At 39.2% G+C, this 23,640-nt stretch overlaps 1 protein-coding gene across 1 annotated transcript in view; it reads left to right on the top strand.

Moving 5' to 3' along the window:
• The window catches only part of LOC127622940 (netrin receptor UNC5C-like), a 189,098-nt gene that overhangs the window by 121,088 nt on the left and 44,370 nt on the right, over window positions 1-23,640 (top strand). The window contains exons 6-7 of the mRNA XM_052097134.1: window positions 2,300-2,467; window positions 9,954-10,118. Coding sequence (XP_051953094.1) covers window positions 2,300-2,467; window positions 9,954-10,118 — 333 coding nt within the window. The remainder of the gene's footprint in view (window positions 1-2,299; window positions 2,468-9,953; window positions 10,119-23,640) is intronic.

Below are 23,640 nucleotides of genomic sequence, written 5' to 3'. Positions count from 1 at the left end.
GAGGTATGCAGCAAAGCATTTGTGAAGCCACAACACGCACAACCTTGAGGCGGATGGGCTACAACAGCAGAAGACCCCACTGGGTACCACTCATCTCCACTACAAATAGGAAAAAAGAGGCTACAATTTGCAAGAGCTCACCAAAATTGGACAGTTGAAGACTGGAAAAATGTTGCCTGGTCTGATGAGTCTCGATTTCTGTTGAGACATTCAGATGGTAGAGTCAGAATTTGGCGTAAACAGAATGAGAACATGGATCCATCATGCCTTGTTACCACTGTGCAGGCTGGTGGTGGTGGTGTAATGGTGTGGGGGATGATTTCTTGGCACACTTTAGGCCCCTTAGTGCCAATTGGGCATCGTTTAAATGCCACGGCCTACCTGAGCATTGTTTCTGACCATGTCCATCCCTTTATGGCCACCATGTACCCATCCTCTGATGGCTACTTCCAGCAGGATAATGCACCATGTCACAAAGCTCGAATCATTTCAAATTGGTTTCTTGAACATGACAATGAGTTCACTGTACTAAAATGGCCCCCACAGTCACCAGATCTCAACCCAATAGAGCATCTTTGGGATGTGGTGGAACGGGAGCTTCGTGCCCTGGATGTGCATCCCACAAATCTCCATCAACTGCAAGATGCTATCCTATCAATATGTGCCAACATTTCTAAAGAATGCATTCAGCACCTTGTTGAATCAATGCCACGTAGAATTAAGGCAGTTCTGAAGGCGAAAGGGGGTCAAACACCGTATTAGTATGGTGTTCCTAATAATCCTTTAGGTGAGTGTATATGTTTTGTGTCTTTTTAAAAAAATTAACTAGGGACACATTGAAATTATTTTCTTGCAGTAATCAAAATGATGCCACAAATGCTGTCGACAGAGCTTAACTTGTAGTGAAATGTATTAAATTATAAAATTTTGATTTTGAAAAGATATTAGACAACTAAATTGATTTCCATCTTTAAAAGTTGTGAGTATAATATGCTATATATCCAGTATTTTAAGACATACATGATGTGGGCATGAGAATATTCTCAATAATAGGAATGTGCCAGCCACGATTAAGAACACCACTCACAATTCCTTTCAAATGTAAAATGTTACATGTGTTTGAAATATTCCTAATGAACAGAGAGAGTAAGAGGCATTGGAACGTGTCTTGCTCTTTGGCTGCTCTGTCTCGTTACTCTGAAATGAGAAATATGGGAAGGAAAGGGAGGAATCTACTTACAGTTAATCTACACACACACACACACACACACACACACACACACACACACACACACACACACACACACACACACACAGGGCTGTGGAGACTCTGAGAGGGGAGTGTGGAAAGTTAATCGCTGCAGAGGGATTGACACAGTTTAAGAGTTTAAGAGCTTCTGTGTGTTTCTCCGGAAAGACTCAGATGGAAAGAGCTTCACCTCTTGACAACAGTACAGTTAAACACTCCAGCTGTGTGTGTGTGTGTGTGTGTGTGTGTGTGTGTGTGTGTGTGTGTGTGTGTGTGTGTGTGTGTGTGTGCGTGTGCGTGTGCGCGTGTGTGTGTGTGAAGGTAAAAGGATCCGTCCGCTGGAATATCAACTCACACATACCAAACACAGCTGCTCACAGCACAGTTCCTTTCTTTTTCTCTAGCTTTCGGTCTCTCTCAATTTAAAGTATATATCCATCTATTTTATACCTGTATCTATCCAAAGATATGAAAGTCTTTGTCTTTGTCGAGATGCTCTCAAAGGTGAATATGACCTTTATCCTCCACATCTCAATCCAGTCAATTCTAGATGGAAGAAATCAAGAACTGACTCCCTAATTTAATATTCTGTTTCACTCAGAAAAACATCACATTATGGCTGTTAAATGGGTTTCAAATGCCATTTCATGTTGGCTTTAAGTTCTGCAAAGAGTTTTGTATCCTCTTAGAAAACCATTTACTGTATGTAATGCTGCTTTAAAGAACCCAGAAACCCTATACACAGATCTGAAAGCTGCACAGCAAGTCAGTGCACTGTTGGTCAGTAGTAGGCATTCATACTGCTGGTTACCCTTTATTATTGGCACATCATGTACAGCATGCTCCGCTGTCTTCGCTCCCAAACTGAACTCAACTTTGTTACATTGCCGATGGTCACCGCCAGCTCAAATAGCAAACGACCCTGTAATGAAACAGTAAAAATGAGGGAATGTTTGGTGAACATTAAGTGCTCCAAATATGGATGAACATTTATTTTTAAAAGTGTAGGTTTTATGACCCTAATGACTGTGTTTTTGTGTGTTGCCATAGTGAATGGAGGCTGGTCAACATGGACGGAATGGTCAGCGTGTAACAGCCGCTGTGGGCGGGGCCTTCAGAAAAGGACCCGTAGCTGCACCAATCCTGCACCTTTAAACGGAGGATCACCGTGTGATGGACAGGCCATTCAAAAACTCACCTGCACCTCAATCTGTACAGGTATACTTTGATTGAGGAACATTAAATTAATTTCTTTATTTACATGCAAAGTACTACAAAACTAAGAAATCACACCAGGTAACATCGACTTATATTACGTTCATTGATGAGCCAAAACATTATGACCACTCACAGGTGAAGTGAATAACGTTGATAATCTCCTAACAAGGCTACATATCAGGGTCTGGATAAATTAGATGGTTAGAAAACAATCAGTTGTCGTAGTCAACGTGTTGAATGCAGGAGAAATGGGCAGGAGTAAAGACCAGAGCGACTTTGACAAAAGTCAAATTGTTATGGTCAGACGACTGGGTCAGAGCATCTCTGAAACGGCAAGGCTTGTGGGGTGCTCCCGTTCATCAGTGGTGAGTACCTACCGACAGTGGTCCGAGGAGGGACAAACCGTTAACAGGGTGTTGGGCGCCAAAGGCTCATCGATGTGCGAGGGAAATTAAGGCTATCCTATCTGGTCTGAACCGACAGAAGGTCTACTGTGGCACAAGTCACAAGTTGACAAGCTGGTGGAGGGAGTGTGATTCTTTGGGGAATGTTCTGCTGGGAAACCCTGGGTCTGGCCAATTTATGTGGATGTCAAATTGACATATACCACTTACCTAAACATCATTGCAGACCAGGTACACCCCTTCATGGCAATGGTATTCCCTGATGGCAGTGGCCTCTTTCAGCAGGATTATGCACCCTGCCACACTGCACACATTGTTCAGGAATGGTTTAATGAAACATGATGAAGAGTTCAAGGTGTTGCTCTGGCCTCGAAATTCCCCAGATCTTAATCCGATTGAGCATCTGTGGGATCTGCTGGACCACAGCGGCTCCACCTTACAGGATTTGAACCTTACAGGACCTGCTGCTAATGTCTTGATGCCAGATACCACAGGACATCTTCAGGGGTCGTGTAGAGTCCATTCTTCATCAGATCGGTGCTGTTTTGGTGGCACGTGGAGGACCAACAGCGTATTAGGCAGGTGGTCATAATGTTTTGGCTCATCAGTGTTTAAAATAGTAATATGTGTAGATGTAGTTCACTCACTAAATTGAAAGAATTATTTCAATAAAAAATGAAATTCTGTCATTATATACTCCCCCTCATGTGGTTTCAAAGCTGTATGACCAGAGTTAATTTTATCAACAAAATCACTTATAAAATCGTTAGTTGATGAAAGTTTATTTTTCCAAATAAATAACGAATACGAGAAGAAAAACATGCATCGTGTCAATAATTAAACATTTGTATTAAAGCATACTGTTGAGAAGAAAAGTATAAAACTGCAAAATATTAAAAGTGCAAGATATAAAAATCTGTTTATAGAAGATATTAAATATGTATTAATCTAATCCAATAATCTAGTATTTTGTCGATTTTCCCTGATTTAAAACGGGTTAATTACCTCACTCAAATACATCCTATTTATACATGAGATTAATCACTTTATCCACAACATATATGTAATATTAAACCTTACATCTGCACAGACAATAAAGCGAATGAACAGGTGAACTTGAACAAAAAGTCAGAATATGCATAATTTGTGTTGCGTAACTTGTGTTGTGAAAACTCCCAATTAAAAAAACATAGCAAAAAAAAACACGCTATACGAAATGCAATATCCTAAACTGATTAATACAATAATGTATACATTAATAAATTTCTAAAGAATAAATCAGAATTCGTCTAAAGAGTATCTAGTACTGTTGCGAATTTGGCCCTTTTCTTTAATTTTTTCCCTTTTTTTCCCATATATATATTTGTACTCCATATCCCACAATTCCAAGCAAACTACACTACTAAATTTAGTGCACTACATTACCCATACACCCCTTGGTCGAGATCTATAAGTAGACCTCACTTCCTTCCTTTGTTTCTTTGGCATTGGTGAGGTGTGGATGTTTGAATGGACACCCAACCATGTCCTTTGAGTCCTTTCCTTAGGATGCGTTAAGTAAGTTTGTTTTGCCAATTGTATTGTTTGAATTTGTTTATTAGAATTGTTTGGATTGAGGATATGAGTTTGATTTCCTTTTATTGTATTGTTTGTAGTGACATAAGACCATCTTGTACATCCTGTTCATCCTATCCATCCGTTAACACCTGTCCATTTACATCGTGTGAATCAGCTCCATGTGAATGTATGAACTTCATGTCATGTGAATTACCCAAGGCTTAATCATCCTGAACTTAAAATAAAAGGGAGCAAAGGACTGGTATTTGTCCCGTGTTTTAATCAGACACGCCATCAAGTTTCTGCAACTCCGACAAACTTTGGATATATTTAACATCTGATATCCTACAAGTACTTCAGTATATCCATTACACTGAAGCTATTACTTCAGGAGATCAATATGTTGAATGTTTGATACATGTTTAAATTAAGAAAGTGTTATTAAATTTTTTTTTATATGTTTGAACATTTGATTAAAGTTTGATCTGTTACAGTTTTACACTAGTTTTTGTCATTTTGTACATTATCATCAACTAAAAGATATGATATGCCATTTTAGTCAGATTAAAATGGAGTAAAATGAATGAATATGATGACATGACAAAATACTGACTCGTTTTAAAGGACATTTTCGATTGGGGTTCAGTGTCTTGCCCAAGGACACTTCGGCATGTGGAGTCATGTGGGCCAGGAATCGAACCGCCAACCCTGCGATTAGCAGCCGACCCGATCTACCACCTGAGCCACAGCCGCCCCCAATCACACCAATAACATCATGGTTATTCTTGTGCAATATGTGACTTGACATCATGACACAAAGCCGATGAGATTTAACGTTATTGTCGTGTCAACATATTTCATTTTGTGCTCTGTAAACAGTACCGCCGCTTCCTATATGCATACTACGCAGTCTGCTTAGGGCACCAACTCCCTAGGAGGGTACCATCTTACCCTAGGAGGGCACCAGAAAGTCCACCGGCTACCCTTACACTCACGTTATACGTTATTCAAGGACCTGAAAGCAGTTGCGGAACACAGACGATCGCTTCACGCTCATATTACGCAAACCCCTACCCCCCAGAACTCTGCGTAGGGCGTCAATTTGGCCAGTGGCGGCCCTGTCTATAAACATGAGTTGATGATGATATCACCAACTGATGTTTGAAACTTGCTGTTCCAAGTTTCAACCTTGTAATATTTAACAAAACAAAGTCAATGTTTTCTCCACTTCTTGTAAACTAATTAGGGTAATTCTGACAGGACATAAGCGTACCATAAGGTTGATTCTTGAACAAAAATTAGGCCCAGATTATTTCCCTGTACTTACATTTATTCATTTGGCAGACATTTTTATTTCAAAGTGCCTTACAACGGATGAATTCCCTTTTATAAATGGAAAGAAGGAAAATTTAAGACTTTATATTCTTTCATAAAAACTTGATACATTTACAGTACAGTTTGACTTCTTTGTTTCTTGATATCATCAGACAAATGCATTTTTCCCTCAGCCCAAGAGTTGAGCTTTAAAATCAGATGCCTCCCCCTAAACTTTGGCCCCTAAAGGCCCTTAAGGGCCGAGCACATTTTCATTCCTCATTCCCTCCCGCTGGTGAGAGTGAGGTTACTCTGTAACAGGTGAGATTAAAGTATCTTCACCCAGCAGGAGAGATGCCACACTTGCACGCTAATGACTGACCCATTTAGCATAACCTCTCGCCTGTGAAATTAGTCTCTGTAATATAGATTTGAGAGAGAGGCTGAGAATCCAGACCAGAATAAACTAGAGCAGAGCGATGGATTAAACTCTGACAGAGGGGTACGTTGTGGAAAATAGTATTTTTTTTTTCTTTTATGCAATAAGATTTCAGTGTACTACAGTACGTAGATATATATACTTAGTAGGTTCTCGTGGTGGTGTGGTTACTCACCTCAATCCGGGTGGTGGAGGATAAGTCTCAGTCAATCCGAGACAGTCAATCCATGCATTTTATCACGTGGCTCGTTGTGCATGACACTGCGGAGACTCCGCATGTGGAGGCCCATGCTACCCTCCGCGATCCACGCACAACTTACCAACACGCCCCATTGAGAGCGAGAACCACTTATTGAGACCACGAGGAGGTTACCCCATGTGATTCTACCCTCCCTAGCAACCGGGCCAATTTGGTTGCTTAAGAGACCTGGCTGGAGTCACTCAGCACGCCCTGGATTCGAACTTACGACTCCAGGGGTGATAATCAGCGTCAATACTCGCTGAGCTACCCAACCCCTCCACAACCATGTAAACCTACTCTTTTAAAAACGCTAGCTACATTAAAAAGAATTTATAAGAAAAAGTACAAAGCTATTGAAGCTATTTGAGAAAGAAAATATTTTTAAATACATACCAATCAGATGGTATTATTTAACTGTGCAAAAGATGGCAAAAGTGGCCGCTCACTTTTTTTAGCCGGCTTGTTTTTCGGAAGTATTTTCCCCATTTATTTCTTCCAGTGGGGATTTCTTTAAGACTGCAAGGGAAGCTCAGCTTCCCCTATAATGTCAAAAAAATAATGGTCAAATATGTACTATTGTGTAAACAATTTATTGACTAAAAATGCGTTAGAACACGTTCATCTCGAAGACGAGTTCGTTCAGAATCAGCTACATTACATATAGCAGGTCGGCTGACTCGATTTACTTCTCATACATTCCCGTAGCATCAGTGCATTTCCCTGTTGAAGCCGAGCGTCCATTGACTTCAACGGGGCTGCTCTGAACAGTTTTTTCAGTGCTCCGAAAATAGACGGTCATTGGATAAATGCTGCGATTATGTCCCGCCCACGGACGCTCAGCGTCTCTGGGGGTGAATGAGGAGTGGGCTGGCCCGGACTCGGGCTTCAGCGTGATGATTGGAGGATCTGTCGAAAGACTGCATCTCCTTTTGATTGACAGCGAATCTGTACTATAAGAAGTCACTGAAGCTATTTCGCGCTCAGTCCCATCGTGGATTTCTCAAGTGTAGTTGAAAGACAAACTGCTGCAACCTATTTCTTTATATTTGTTTGGCGAAATTGCTAGTCAATTGGCATAATACATTTCACACAATTATACACCACATTCCTTGTTTCAGTTTTACCAAGTTTAATATATTTTAGTTTTAGAGCTGCGTTACGTTCGTTCATTCATTCATTCATACAGTAGGCTAGGCTAGCGTCGTGCGGGTGAAACTGCGCAGCGATGGCAGACGGTGCTAATATTGTCGACCTGATTTTGGCGAAGCCATTTGAAAGTCTTCCTTACGAGGAAAAAATTAGAATTAAACAGCAGGGCAGATCAACACCTAAGATTGATTTAGTGCAAAAAATAGGGTAAATAAGTTTATAATGTAGGCCGAAAATGAGCTTCCCCTCTTTGAAAGACCAGCAGCCGCCACTGATTTCTTCCATATACTTTTAATGAAATCCTTCATAAAAGAATTGTGAGCCATGAACCAAACAACCAGCTCTGAGGGGAATCACTGCGTTATTTAAAAGTATTTATTTAAAAAGTATTTAAAAATCGGACATTAAGACAAAGGTACAAGGTTGTTTATTTACCACCTTTCATGAGGGCACAAACTACAATCCCATGAAGCATTGCAAATGATGTCATTGAATAAAAAATGTTGGGAATATATAAAACTATTGATTTAAGTATCTTGATTAGAAGTATAGACATTTTTTTTAAGGTTTATTTTAAAATATCCCGATATGTACAAATATATACTGTAAGTAGTTTAAGGGTGAAGGCAGACCGACTGGATTACGTCATTCACAGTGTGTCATGGGAGCGTGTGGTCCTCTGAGGCACCTTTCGCAGGTTTCGTTGGCAGATTTTTCTCTGCTGCACCATGGGTAACGTAGTTGTTTACCATGAATTCCGCTATCAAACACAATTTTTAAACGGATCACAGATGGCTTCAACAGAAGCATATACCATCGATGAACAACCTCGGAGCTCACGGTAGGTCTGTCTTTAAAATTTGTTATCATTGATAACCATTTAGTTTATGGAATAAATAAATGGCAGTTTTACAGACAGTTGTGCTCTATTAGAAGTTCTAATTCTAATTAAACTTAATATTTATATAGGGTGGCATATTTGGCCAGCGATAACATTAACAATCAGGGTGACAACACATAATTTAAATCTAAATATAAACTAATAAAATTAGAAAACAAAATTTCTAATTGAAAATGTTTATAGTTATGTAAATGTATTGTTTGTAAATGTATATAAATATGTCAAAATATGGTGGTAAACTGCAGCAATTCACTAAATATTTCATTTAAAAATATAAGAACGCGACTTCTGGCAAAGTCCCTTTAAGGCTGAGCGGCTCAAGTGAATCAGTGAATCATTTATGCGAACTCTTTCATTTACATGCACAGTCTGAATGTTTGATTTACTAATGTTTGAGTTCGTAATGCTAAATATACTGTAAGTGAATAATTGTTTTTAACCAGTTTATTTACAGTTTATTAACTGTATTTTGGCCAGACGCGTGTCAGCTTCGTTACCTGTACGTAAAACATACGGAATTGCTGTAGTCCGCTGAAAGAATTTCTTGCATGTCAAAACATTAGCAGACATGTTAGCAATATGGTAATACATTTAATTGAATGGTACAATTTAAACAGCAATGGTGTTGATTTCAGAGTTGCTGGTGTGTTCAGTCGAATTCAATAGTTGAATTGTATTGTCAGTACTGTCTTGTTTGGTACACAACAATATCATATTAGACAAATAGCTTGCTAGCGGCTACCTAGCCTCATTACTGGTTTACATAACAGCAGGGCTAATTAGCCGCTAACCAGCTAATACTTCCTAACTGGCTGATTTCTGGACTGTGATTCAGTTAGCTACTTGTGTGTGTATCTTTGCTGAACTGCTAGCATTTTTAGATAGACAAACCTTATCCGATCGTCGAGATGTATAACATAGGCTAAATATCAAAATGTACTCAAAATCACAAAAGTTAATCATCGATATTGAGGATTTTGTTTTTCGATCAATTACAAGATCTCTAGTGTGAACTTCACCAGTGCTAGGAAGTTAGCCAATCATCACCGAGGTCATGTACAGATAAGTCTTAAAGGTACAGGAACAAAAACAGCCTGTTTAACTCTTAGGGTCAGAGAGCGGGTAGTACATTGAGTTGAAAAGGTAACTTAGGGTCACATTTGCACCATATTTAATTTGACATTGATCAAAATAAGGCTATAAGGGATAGGCATACAGACTTTGCAAATGGCTTGTAGTGTTGCAAACCAATGAAATACGTCTTTAAAAAACATTTCCAGGGGGCAAAAGACTCTGAACCTTTTATACTGTCATTCTATACCTCACAGCCTCGTTTTCATTCACATCAAATTGAATTTGCTGTTTTCCTTTAAAAAAAAAACAGCATTCATCCTACCAGATCCTATCAAATTGCATAAAACTTTTGTACTATATTGTTTATAGTTATTAATGTTGTTTCTATTTCTCTATGTTGTTTGCAGTTGACGGGGAGTGGGCCGACTGGAACAAATGGTCGCTGTGTAACACAGAGTGCACTCAGTGGAGGAAGAGAGAATGTAACGCCCCTGCACCGCAAAACGGAGGAAAAGACTGTGAGGGAATCACAATACAGTCCCAGAACTGCACTGATGGACTCTGTCTACAGAGTGAGTGAACAATCACACACACACACACACACACACTAAAGCCACAGTGTACTGCACTAATGGACTCCATTCTGGTAAAGACACGCCCACTTTTCACGAGTCAATGAAATCCTGTTGGATAAACTCACATTTTTTCTTGTTTAATATTTTATTTCACCTAGAAATACGTCACACTGTGGAAGTCAAATGGGGTTTCATGCTTTTTGGTGCTTATTGAAAATTGATATTTTTTTTGTCATCCACTAATTTTTTCACTCATGAGGATTTCATAAAGTTCTTCATAAAACAGTTCTAAACCATGAACCAATCCAACCATCTCCGAGGTGAATCACAACATTACAAACTTTGATTTGAAGCAAGAAAAGTACTTTAAAATCAGACAAAAAAAACAAAAGGTACAAGACTGTGCACTTAATGTCTTTAATGAGGCAATAAACTGTCCCATCAAGTAATTGTGATGAGGAGGAGGGCGCGGCCGGGCGCTGAATCAGCTGATCAGCGGGAGAGCGAGATAAGGGGCAGCCGGAGGCACCAGTTCGAGAGAGAGAGACGCATGCGTCCGCGTTGCATGTGTGTCTGTGTCCTTAAATTTTATGCTGTTTTAAGTTAATTTATATCATTAAAGTTTATGCTTACTGTTTAGCCATTTCCCGCCTCCTCCTTGCCCATCCTTGTACTCTTACAGTGGTGCCGAAACCAGGGAGGGAAGAGGGATGCGGTGTCGCAGGGTCCTCGCCGCTGCCATCCGCCAGGGGAGCAGCCGTGGCCATCTGCCAGGGGCCGGACGACTCGCTGCCGTCCACTGGGGGAGGAGCGAGCTGGCGTTAGCCAGAGGGCGGAGGAGCGGTTGAGGACCAGGCGACAGCATGTCCCGGAGACAGCGAGAAAATTCTCCTCTCTCTCTCTCTCTCTGTGAGTCTCCGCTTGCCCTTTCCCTCGCCCCATGCCTCCCCTCGGCCCCCAGGTACACAGGAGGCGGGGTGGACCAGGATGTGACGAGGGGGAGGGTGTGGCCGGGCCATGATGGAGCACGGCCGGCGCTGAAACAGCTGATCAGCGGGATAGCAAGATAAGGGGCAGCAGGAGGCGCATGTGTGTCTGTGTACTTATGTTTTATGTTGTTCTAAGTTCATTTATATCATTAAAGTTTATGTTTACTGTTCAGACGGTTCCCACCTCCTCCTTGCCCATCCTTGTACTGTTACAGTAATGTTAGGGTTAGGTTGGAGCTAAGGTTAACCTAACTGAATTAAAATGATGTAATATAAGAATAGAAGCCATTTATTTTAAGTTATTCAGAAAGAATAAGAATATTAAGAAATAGGAAGACTGATTCACTGCAGGGCTCTTTTGCCATGGTTTGTTTGCCGCATTCCTCCAAGTGGTGGATTGTTTTCCGTTACGAACATGGGTAGTTTAGTTTTCCACCAGGAGTTCCTGTATTAAACTCAATTTGTTTTAAAAATGAAGTTGAAAGAATGCGGACTATGGCTTCAACAGAAGCATGTACCATTGATTAACAACCTCAGAGCTCACAGTAGGTCTGTCTTTAAAGGTTTGTAATTTAATGTTAAAAAACAATTCCTCTATGGAAAAAATATAATAGATTTTGCTTCCAGAACAAGATTGTTGAGCTCTATAACGATGGAAATGTTCTTGTTTTTTCCTCCTGTCCTTAATTAACCATTGAAACATGGCATTTTCAACGGTTTCAATTACTGTCACAGCGGACATAATGAAAATTGGTAGTGAGATTTTTTTAAGAGCGTAAGGTTTGATCGTCTCAACAAAACTGACAGCTGACACGAATGTGTGTAATTGTGAGCTATCAGTGTGGCAGTTTAATTTATTTGCTGGTGTTTCCGAGGTTATTTTGTGTGGTGTGAGAGAGAGAGATAGAGGCAGGCTGTGGGTTTGATTCTCCTCTCTCTGTTTTGTGTTGTGTAATGGATTTCACTGTATCCTCGGGCACTTCCTCTATAAATAAAGTTTCATCTTTAAAAGTTTTTTCTCTTAAAAGTTGTGCATGCAATCCGTTTAACCCCACTCTTCTCACAGCTTTCTCCACTCTGAAAACTCTCTCTCAAAGCCTAGTGAGCTGTCTACCTACGTAGCATTTTAAGGTATTGTTGGTCAGGGGGTCAAAGTTTGGATGGTTAGCATTGTCCAGTTAGCCCAGTTAGTTGGAGATATAAAGTACATTGGCTTTGATAGGTCAACATAATTGGGTGTTTCTTCAAATTCTGACAATTTCATGTTAAATTTAAATTGTTGTCCTTTAGATTGTTACAATATTGCAATTTCCTGTTGGTTTGGTTCGAAAGGCAGCATTTCAAATGGACCAAAACTGTGTCAATGAAAGTAAATAGCTGTCCCCTTATTGGTCAGAATGTTCTGGGATTTTGCACAAATCAAAACATAATGAAAATGATATACCTGTAAAGATTTTTCAACCGTTACAAATTTTCGAGTATTGTTTATGTCACGCTTATGCAAAATGTCCCTGCGTGGTACAGAATGCGTGTTCCAGTCAGAGGTTATGCTTTAAATAAACATTATCCGACACACGGAAGGTATGTGTTGTGCAATTTACATCATGGTTATTTTTATCCATCATTAGTTGTTTTTGCATTATTTCTGCATTGAAAAGTTCGGTCACAGAGCTCACCCTATCCCTCTCCCTCCCTCTCTCATGCACACACACACACACACACACACAACAAAGACAAAGATCCCCCATTTAGCCTTAACAGACTGTAGGGGCAAGTGCTGTTAGCGAGCACCTATTGTGTGGAGCGGTAGTGTAGTGGTTAGCGCGCTGCGCTACGAAACTGGCGACCCGAGTTCGATTCCCGCTCATGGCCCACACCAGTGACGATTATCTGAACCGGTCCCGGGCCTCCCCTAGGTCAACTCAGCCTAAAATGAGTACCTGATGTGGTGTGTAAAAACATCGCCACTGGGAAGACAAACGTGTACCGTTTCGGCCTTCGTAGGTGCTCGCTAACATACACACACACACACACACGTTGGTGCCGCTATCCTTATGAGGACTCTCCATAGTCATAATGATTTTTATACTGTATGCATTATAGATTCTATCCCCTAAACCTAACCCTAAATGTAACCCTCACAAAAAACTTTCTGCATTTTTACATTTTCAAAAAAACATCGTTTAGTATGTTTTTTTTAAGCGATTTGAATTATGGGGACACTAGAAATATCCTCATAAACCACATTTATAGCATAATACCCTTGTAATTACCAGTTTGTAACCTAAAAAAATGTCCTCATAAACCACCCAAACCCACCATATTTAGGATACATTAAATGTTAGCTATTAAATTAGCCTTAGCTAGACAAAGGTCTTTCAAAAACATAGAAAATTTCATTTTCATCAGCGTCATATTCACCACAGAATTCTATGCAAATGAAATAAACTTGTGAGATTGTGAAAAATTTTTAAACAAGACTTTTCGCTATAGAAGTCCATTGTGCTAAAAGTGCCCAAATTTGAAGAAACACCCAATTATTGCGCTCTTTTATCGTATCCTCTGTCAGACGTTTCAGTCCCATGTCACCTAATCACATCTCCTTGTATAATTTAGCATTATTTTATTTGTGTTCACACTATGGGCACAATAGAGAAGGCTCTTTCTCTCTTTGTGTATTTTCTATCAAACATATATGGAGATGATTGAAAATCTAAAAATTTTTGGAGTCAGGTGAGGAAGTCAGACAAGGCTTCAGTTACTAGTAATAAGACTGGTTAATTCCCCTTAAAGTCCCGGTCACACTAGGCTTTGAGCATGCAAAAATATTTCAGACATCGCAACAGACAGAATATGGAGTCATGCATGAGGACTTCTGGTTTCAATAAATAATAAATTTCAAATAATATGATATAAACATTTATCAAATATACCGGGCTCTATTTTCGTGAGCACTCAAATGACAAGTGGGCGTAGTGTTTGCACTATCTGTGGGTGTGTGTGCACAAACTGTGGGTGTACTGGATGTTAATGAAGTGGCGCAAAGCACAATAGACTATTTTCTTGAGAAATAGGTCATTGCGCTAAGACATTTCAAGAGCACGTCTGTTTTCAGCGCAAAGTCTAAACTCAGTTCCTGCATTTGCAGTTTGGAGATTTCACCAGCAGGTGGTAATAAAGTTACGAAACTCTGATAATATAGTGGAACTTCAAATTATATTCATTACAATCACTGCTGTAGCTGTTTTATTACAGAAATATTTATGAGATTTATATTAAAATATCTTTAGGTCCTGGTTTATTTTTATTATTATGTTTATATTTACAGTTGTATTTATGATCTAATATGTATTGTTAATTGTCCACCTGTTGTCATTGAGAGATCTTTAAGTCACTGCAAAAGGGCCGGTTGGAAGAAGATGGAGAGGGTAAAATGTTTGTATTTGGTATGTATAAGGATTGTGTTATTGTCATAGAAATATGACAGACATCCAACTAAGTATTAGCATACAGTCCATTTACACTACCAACTTGTTATGGGTGTGCTGTATTTGTTTATATCGCTTGTCTTGACAGGGAATGGACTATTTAATAGGATGATGATGGTGCCGGAGATGAACCTCAGAATTAAATTGCACTTGACCCAGCCCATTAGTGTTTTGCACACACAATTCTAGATGAGAATGTATGAGGTACATTTTAGGAGAGTTATAATGATGTAAAGAGAAAAGAAAATAGATTTTACTGGTGTACTTTCAGTCTAATACTTTATTTTAATTATATATTAATATAATTATACATATTATATACTCTGCACCCAACTACTGAGGTACTTCAACTTGGGAATTAACATTTCTTGCATTTCAACATCATATTTACGGGGAAATTGGCATCATTTATTATTAGACATTTCCGTTGAAGCAAAGAATTATGGGTTGTGATTGCCCACGAAGGACACACCTTATGCATTCTCCAAAGTCGCATTTGAAGATCGCATTCGAATTGTCCTACTCGCTTTTCTGAAATGAGACAGCCTCGATGATGTATGCAGCCGAGAAATGCGACCTCCGGAGGACGCATCCTTCCAAATGAGACACAGCCTTAGAGTAAAAAAGGACTTAAATATTGGTCTATTGTGTACTTCTATGCTGCTTTTATGTGCTTTTTGGACCTTTACATTTTCTTGCATTGTATGGACCTACAGAATTGAAATATTCCTCTAAAAATGTTTGTATTTAGAAAAGAAAAAAAAAGTCTCACATCCGGGATGGCATGAGGGTGTGTAAATGATGAGATAACGTCCTGGTTACTTCCATAACCTTCACAATGAAGTAGGGGCTGTAAAACCCCCCTCTTCACCTCGGCCGGCAGGATAGACTCTATCGCCCCTTCTGTAGGAGGGTATCGATTTCCGCGTGCAAGGTAGCGGCGTTCTCGGCCTTCGCCGAAGTGAAGTGGACACTACTGAACGGGCGACTGGCAAACTGAATCGTGTAGCCGTGTCGGATGGTCCGGGCCAGCCATCGCTCCGGGCGAGGGGGATCAAGGGGACAATCTCGTCGGATGTACCAGCAGGTGGGGCCTCGCGGCGGGGCAGAGCTTGATGCACCACATTGAAGGTGCTTGAGCCCTGTGGCTATTCTGAGTCTAGGGACATCAAAGCACTTACCTGGCTCCTGATACCCACCAGAGGATCGTCGGGGAGGGGGGAGGAGGTACATCGTCCCCGCAGTCCATCGAAACCGTCCGGGTGTGTTTGTGCCACAGCTGGGCATGCAGGGCTGCAAAAATGCTGCAAAAATGGAATGGTGGACGGTGGTCGTAGTGATGGCCATACACACCAGATATGTGACCCAGGGAGTACGGAAACCGCTCCGTAAAATGTCCAAAAATCACTTTACCTTTAAATGTGTCATGAATACTGTTTCATGTACTTTTTAATCTAAAAGGGTAATCCGCACGGTCAAGTTACTTTACAAAATTGCTTTAAACTTCTGTTGATAATATGCTGATGAGGACTGTGATGTCTCCCTCATGGCGTTTGCCCTTTACATGTGTCACTTCAGATGTGAGCTTAAGGATATTGTGGAGCTTCTTAAAACTGGATTATGAGAAACCCAAAATGCTTGTTATGAACATGAAACCCACAGATACGAACAGAGGCATATATCAAACAACATTATACAGCCTTTCATTTTAAGCAGAGTAAGCCAACGCAATGCTCTGTTTAAAAAAACAAAAACAAAAAAAACAGCTCATCAGTCATTACATCAGCCAGTTTACTTTGGATCCATGATGAGAGACATATTTCACTATACCTGTATTACCGTCCTTTTATCTGTTTTTTGTTTTCTTACTGGTCATTACAAAGTGCTTTAGAGAAAATGAAAGGCACTTTCAAAGCCAATTTTAAAGACAAGCAGAGTCATTGTTCTTATGCCCGGTGCACACTATACGATTTTGCTGATGATTTTGCTCTCTGAAACAAATTTCCTTAATCACGAAAGATGGATTTATTCGTTGGACAAAATTAGGTAGTATTGGATCGCTTGATGTGACATGCTCCCTGGTGATCGATGAATTGCCTTTGCGAGAAATCTTTGATCGGTCGCAGTCCTGCAGAGTAATCGCTTCTATGACTGCATTTATGTTTAAACATTTTGCTTTCGAAATATGTCTTTAGTTAAATACAACTGTTTATGACTCCAGTTCAGTTATAAAAATAAAATTATTTTTTAAATTTTTTATTTATTGTAGTTGTATTTAGAGTACATTTACATGCTGTCACACTAAATCGATTTCATCATAGCTAAATGTAACTACTTTTTATTTGTAATTTGTAATGTAGCTGTAATGTAGTGTAAATACGTTTTAGGTGATTACTTTTGAACGTCTGCAACACATAAGTACATGAACACAAACAGTTTTTGCACACAAGCTCAATTTAATGCATTGTTGGATTATTGCTGCATTCAAGTCCTCCTCGGAAGTTTGTATTTACGATGTTGGAAGTCATAATTCCAATGTGATGTTCGTTCAAGTGGTTTTAGTCACTTATATATACAATTTTCTCTTTTTCACTTACTGACAAAGAAGCTTTTTTAGCACTAATGCAACAAAATGAAGAGCGAACAATGCTTTAGGTGTGTAATTGATGCTTTATCTATCTATTTTATCATTCTCACATGGCCACATTTAATGACGGCAAATGCAATTTTGTTGCACAAGCATGTCACTTCTTAAAACGGCTAAATTTGTTATTTTCTGCCAAGCTTTATTGTTACTCTTCATCAACAATACAAAAAATGCATATAAACTAAACTGTACAGTTAAAATCCACAAGTCTTGGGGAGTAGTTATCTAAGAGTAGCGACACTACTAACTTAATTACATTTTTCAGTAGTGTGACATTAGATCAGCTATTTTCACAGTAGTGTAGTTTTTTCAAGCTACATTTATGCTGTAGCGTCACGAAATGATACATTTGTCACATTGTATTGCGAATGCTACTACTATATTTACTATAGTTATATTGTAGTAACCCTGAATGTACTAACCATGGTTAAATTTGTGGTTAATATGGTTTTAAGACAGATACCACTATGGTTACTGTAGTAAAACTATGGTTAATTTTAATAAGGGAGTGTCAATCTAATTTAATACTGAATTCTGCTATCAGAACTGATGACAGAATTAAATGGAAGTCCAGCGTAGTTCTAGTGGGAAGACTAGCAGCTGTACATCATCACATCATTAGCTGGGTAATTCCTAGCCAATCGCATGTAAGACATTGCTTTATAAGTCTGCTCACAATCTATCACATTGCTGTTTCAGTGTGCTAACACGGCAACCTCCACCACCCCACCACCACCAGTTGAGCCTACGCCAAAGAGAGATTACCGGCTCATTACTTTCTGTTTTACATTTATCAAATAAATGGCATCTTAAATTTCACTCAAGCCTGCGTGTCTTCCTGATAGAAATTATATTATCTGATTGTTATATTTCTCAAAAAATGTTCTTCTTTAAATAGCTTCAATGTAGTTAGCTACTTTTTGTTAGTAGCTTGCAATGTAGCTAACTACTTTTTCAAAAGAGTAGCTTGACTCTAGTTTAACTATTTTAAGTTATGAGTAGCTTGTAGCTTGGGGACCAACAGTTTCAAAGTAGCTTCCCCAGCTCTGAACCGAATAATTAAGACTGTGGTCGCATCATGTGCGCTGGACTTGAAAATACGATAATTTCAACATGACTAGATTGCACCATATGATTTATGTCAGAAGACAGAGCATCAAATATAAAATGTGCCGCCTTCTACTGTCAGTTTCTCTTTCATTGTGGAGCAACCAACCTAGTCTCATAGAATGAATGTTACTATAAATGTAAGCGCAGCGTAGTCCTAGCGGGAAGACTAGCAGCTGTACATCATCGCGCCATTAGCTAGGTAACTCCCAGCCAATCACATGTAAGCCATTGCTTTATAAGTCTGCTCACAATCTATCACATTGCTGTTTCAGTGTGCTAACACTGCAACCTCCACCACCCCATCACCACCAGTTGAGTCCCGTCCTGCAGGGGCTTTGGCTCCTCGCCCCTGCCACCTATCTATGGCAGGAAATGACAGTTCCGAGTACAACTTCTTCAGACCGTTAGACGGGCTTACGCCAAAGAAAGACATAACATTTCTGTTTTATATTTATCAAATAAATGTCATCTTAAATTTCACTCAATCTGCGAGTCTTCCTGATAGAACTACATTTTTGAAAACTGAATTTTACAAGCCAAATTCTGTGTTTAGTCGCGGTTAAATTTACGCTACAAGTGCTACAACTGTGCGTTTCATTCATTTTCACACAAATCACGATTGCAACGGCAGATTATGACTTTATTAACACATATTTTTCATACTATTACTCACACACTGCTATGCTATGATATCAAAGCACTTTTACAATAAAGCATAATTTGAAAAAGCATACATTTTAACACTTGTATTACAGATGCACCTACATTTACACTCTCGTTCCAATGTGATTAACGTGGTAGCTCACTTGATAGAGTGTTGGACTTTGAACTCTGGTGACTGCGGTTCAAGACCACTGGAGCACGCAAAATGACACGTGAGACATAAGTGTAGTAGAAGTGACACAAGATGATGAGGTTGCTTCAGAAAATGTACTTTTGATTTCTCAACAATAACATCTGGTTTACTGGCGCAGACATTTGAAGGTAACTCTACCACCCTCTTGAGTTTTGTTACCACCACGACCACACGGTAAGCATTTGCATATTTTTGTCACTATGTTTCTGTCCTAAACACATTATTTTAGCTCTAGTTCCAGTTTTAAATGTGTGTGTAAGCACCATTTGGCGAAATACCAGTAGTATTGTTAACTAGATCTGGGAATGACTCTAGACACCCTTGATACAGATTCTCTGTGTGAGTAAGGGGGACAATGTTATCTCTTTTCTCCTGATGCTATATTATTTATTAAACATTCTCACTCTGGTCGGCCCCCCCTCCTCTACACCCTCGATCTTGCTCTCTCTCTCTCTTTCACTCTCGCTCATGTTCAAAGAAACCGTTTAATCTTCCAGATACATTTTAATGGCTGCATTTAGTAGCTTGGTACTTTTATCATCAAAGCTTGTGTTAGTGTTTGTATGAGTGTTTCTCGGGAAAAATGAGTTGAATGACTCGAGGCATATGATGGCGAGAGTTTAAGAGGGACAAAGAGAGAGGGAAAAAGAGAGAGATATTGCTTTAGATTAAACTCAGAACTCTGTTCACATAAGTGTCAGACTACAGAAGTGAACAGGAAATGTTGTTCTGGTGCTGTCTAACAAGGCCATTACAAAGCACATTGAAGTAGAAATTACAAAGAATTCTAAGCCTTTTCCATGTGAGGCATCTAAAGATAATAGATTTAAGGGTTAAGGTCGCTAAAAACATTGTTTTTAAGAATTGTTTAAAAGGTGTAATTTTAGTTCTAGTGGCACCAAGCGGAATTGCAGCCTGTTTGTTTAAGTCATGGGTTCTCAACGGGGGCGGAACCACCCCCAGTCGGTGTTCAAAGGATGCCAGGGGGCGCTGAGAGCAAATTAGTAGAGAGGGGGACATTGGGTTACAAATGGGGGCCTTTATCAATCATGTAAATCAAATATATTAAGTTCCTGTTTGCATTAATATGTTTATCTAGACTCCATTATTCGGGTTGGTACGTATTTGTACCGCAGTTCATCTGACACTGAAGTCTAGTGATGCTTCTGAAGTATGTGTCAAATAGACAGGTGAAGTCACAACCTCCGCTAATGCACCTGTATGGCTCTGTGGGTGGATACGGCTCAATGGACAGAGCAGTGCGAGCGCAAAGCAGGTGCTTTTTTACTCACAAACCGGTCTCGAGCTCTTAAACGCACACCTCTGATCATTGCAGCGTTGCGAAATCCAGTGAGAAGCATGCTGCAAGACACGGAAACCATTTGAATTCGGCACAGAATTCTATATGAGTGGTGGTGGTGTAGTGGGCTAAAGCACATAACTGTTAATCAGAAGGTCGCTGGTTCGATCCCCACAGCCACCACCATTGTGTCCTTGAGCAAGGCACTTAACTCCAGGTTGCTCCGGGGGGATTGTCCCTGTATTAAGTGCACTGTAAGTCGCTTTGGATAATACATATTATCATATTACTATTTCAGCTCTATTAAATTTATCATAGGCTACATTAATTAGGGGAGTGAGGGAATATAATACATTTTGATTACAACTTTTAAATGTTCATATTTAGTATTTATTGTTTTTACATATGTTAGAGTAGGCCTACTGTTTGTAATAATACAAAAATGCCTTGTTTTTTTTTAGATGGAAATCATGTCACATCTAATCATGGTAGTGAAGAAGATCCATGCTTCCATGTGCTTACTATGGTTTTGTTAAAAATACCGCTGTTAAAACTATCAAATAAATACATTTAAATTTTCATAAGGGCAAATGCAAAATATATATATTTTTTTAGATGAAATAGAAATGCGAAATCCTAAAAACAAAAATAGGCACAAATTATTAATATTTTTTATTTTTTTTAATGCATGAATATATAAGAGATGACTCATTTGAATCAATAAGGACCTGATGAAAGGAGTTCCAACTCAGTCACACAAATTAGTCACATAGTTGATACCAGTAAATTTACATCTACATCCAACTCAAAATCAATGCTGTAATGTAGAGCGAGCATTTCAATGGGACAAAATATGCAATATTATTGGTCTTTTCACTTATTTTTGAAGTATAATAAGAATACTACTTTATTATTAGTTTCTGTCTTTGCATTTTCATTTTATAGGCCCAAGATATAGCCCTCATTCTGCTTAAATTTACAAAACGCAAGGTTATGTCTCACATTCATGATATGTTAGCCTGCTGAATTTAACAAACCGTTAAAATTATGCAATGCATTGAAATTACATTGCGCAAATAATACTGTGACGGGGCGAAGGGCGGGGCCGGGTCATGATTATACACACCCGGTCCCTTATCAGGCTAATTAAGCCTCCGAGAGGGATAAAGGCCGACTGCGGACAGTGGTGCGACAGAGAGAGATGGTTTACGGGCAACTGACCATCGTGTGTGTGTGTTTGTGTCTTTTAATTAAGTTTATCATTAAAATATTATTTATGTTATCAAGCCGGTTCTCGCCTCCTCCTTTATACTGAACTCCTTCACAAATATTGAGTTTTGTATTTTTTTGTCTCTCTTTTATTTTTTGGTAACACAAATTATCCGCTTTCAAAAGATGTCTCATATGAAGTATGAATGAGGTAAGGGGGCATTCATCAAAAAAGCTCAACATTAGCTCAACAAATGGTGTGAGATTGAGGCGGGACTAAACAATGAGAGATGCGAAGAGTTTTTGAAACTATAATAGTTTTATTTTATTAAGTCTATGGACTACTTGCTAACACTCCTAAAAATCCCAATCCATGAATTGGCTCTATCACTCTACCCTCTCCACCAATAGCTTGTGTGCGGTGAGTGTACTGGTGCACTATGGTTGCTGTTGCATCTAGGTGGATGTCCTTTTCCATGCTTTACAGTGAGTCACTTCAACTGCAATTGTATTAATAAAAAGACCTGTGATATTTAGTAAAACATCTCCATTTGTGTTTCACATAAGAAAGCATTTTATGTGTTCTTATGTTCTCGTGGACTTGTTCGATGTCCTCATGCACTACAGAAGTTCAATTGCAATATTGAATGCAAGGACAGAGATTGCGTAAAATTACCCAGTTTGTTCTTGATCAGGCCAAATTTCGAGAATGCATCAGATGGTGACTTGTGGGCAGGAACCTATTTGAAGTCCCAGAAGTCATAGCAGCATTACGGTGGCAAATAATGGACATTTAATTTTTCCCTCAAGAGTTTCCCACTGAGAGATTGCCAAAGTCTGATGGCTCGTGAGGGTCATACTCCATCAACATTTGTTGTTTTGTTGGTCTTCCTGTCCTTCCAAGTTCGATCTTCCAAGGTAGCTTGGCAAGACTGGTCTTCATTCAAACGTAAGTCCGTTCTCTGTGTTCTTAGTATTGAGAAACACCCATAGTCATACAGGTTTGAAGTTAAAGATGGCAGAATTTTCATTTTTGGTTGAACTATTATTTGTATTTTTATTTTTTTTAATAGTGCTTTCTATTGTTTCAAGAGCTTGACAATCACTAGTTACAGCATGCTTGCATTTTATACAAAAGAGCAGCGTCAACATTCTTTAAAATTTCTCCTTTTGAATTCCCTGGCATATCTTTCCCTTTAACTTTGAGTGTGTGCTATCAGTGTGGGTGAGTGTGTGGATCGATGCCGAGATATTGTGATCAGCAGATGGTTCTTCCTGTGGCAGACTCATGGGTGGGACGGGTTTCCAGACGATCAAACTTCCTTCCCCTCATTAACCCCCCTCGGCCTCTGCACTCCGTCCTTCCACTTTAATCACTTCCTGAATACAATCAATAGCATGTATAAGTAAACCATGCTCCGGCATAGAAACAACCTTTCTCTACTACACACAAATGCATATTTAAACACGCAAATGCATGTGTCTCACACCTTATAGTCGACATGAAATAATAATTGACCCCATTTACTTTATTCATTGATGTTTCTACTCTTTTTTTGTTATGCGAAGGAAAAAAGATGTCTTATATATAATCTTTCATCAAACTGTTATAACTTGCTCTGCTTCTGACACGACTTGACTTTTTGGTTGAGGTCATGATAACCAATAGCCAACGTGCTTTTTGTAATTCAATATCAATATCATATGGCACAATGACAAAACATAATTAGTCCTTTTTTATCACTTTATTATATATTTAGGTACAGTTTTGGGTAGTAATGGACTACATGTATTCAGGATTTCAAAAATGTACGTCTAGTAATTAGATTACATTACATTCAGATTACAGTTATCTGTTTATGGATTGCATGATTGCATATTGATTACATGTTGTTTAATGTTTAATGAAAGATGTGTACA

Source organism: Xyrauchen texanus, chromosome 3 (genome assembly GCF_025860055.1).
Source record: "Xyrauchen texanus isolate HMW12.3.18 chromosome 3, RBS_HiC_50CHRs, whole genome shotgun sequence".
Taxonomy (NCBI): domain Eukaryota; kingdom Metazoa; phylum Chordata; class Actinopteri; order Cypriniformes; family Catostomidae; genus Xyrauchen; species Xyrauchen texanus.
The sequence above is the reverse complement of the archived record's forward strand: the minus strand, read 5'-3'. Positions and strand labels throughout refer to the sequence as shown.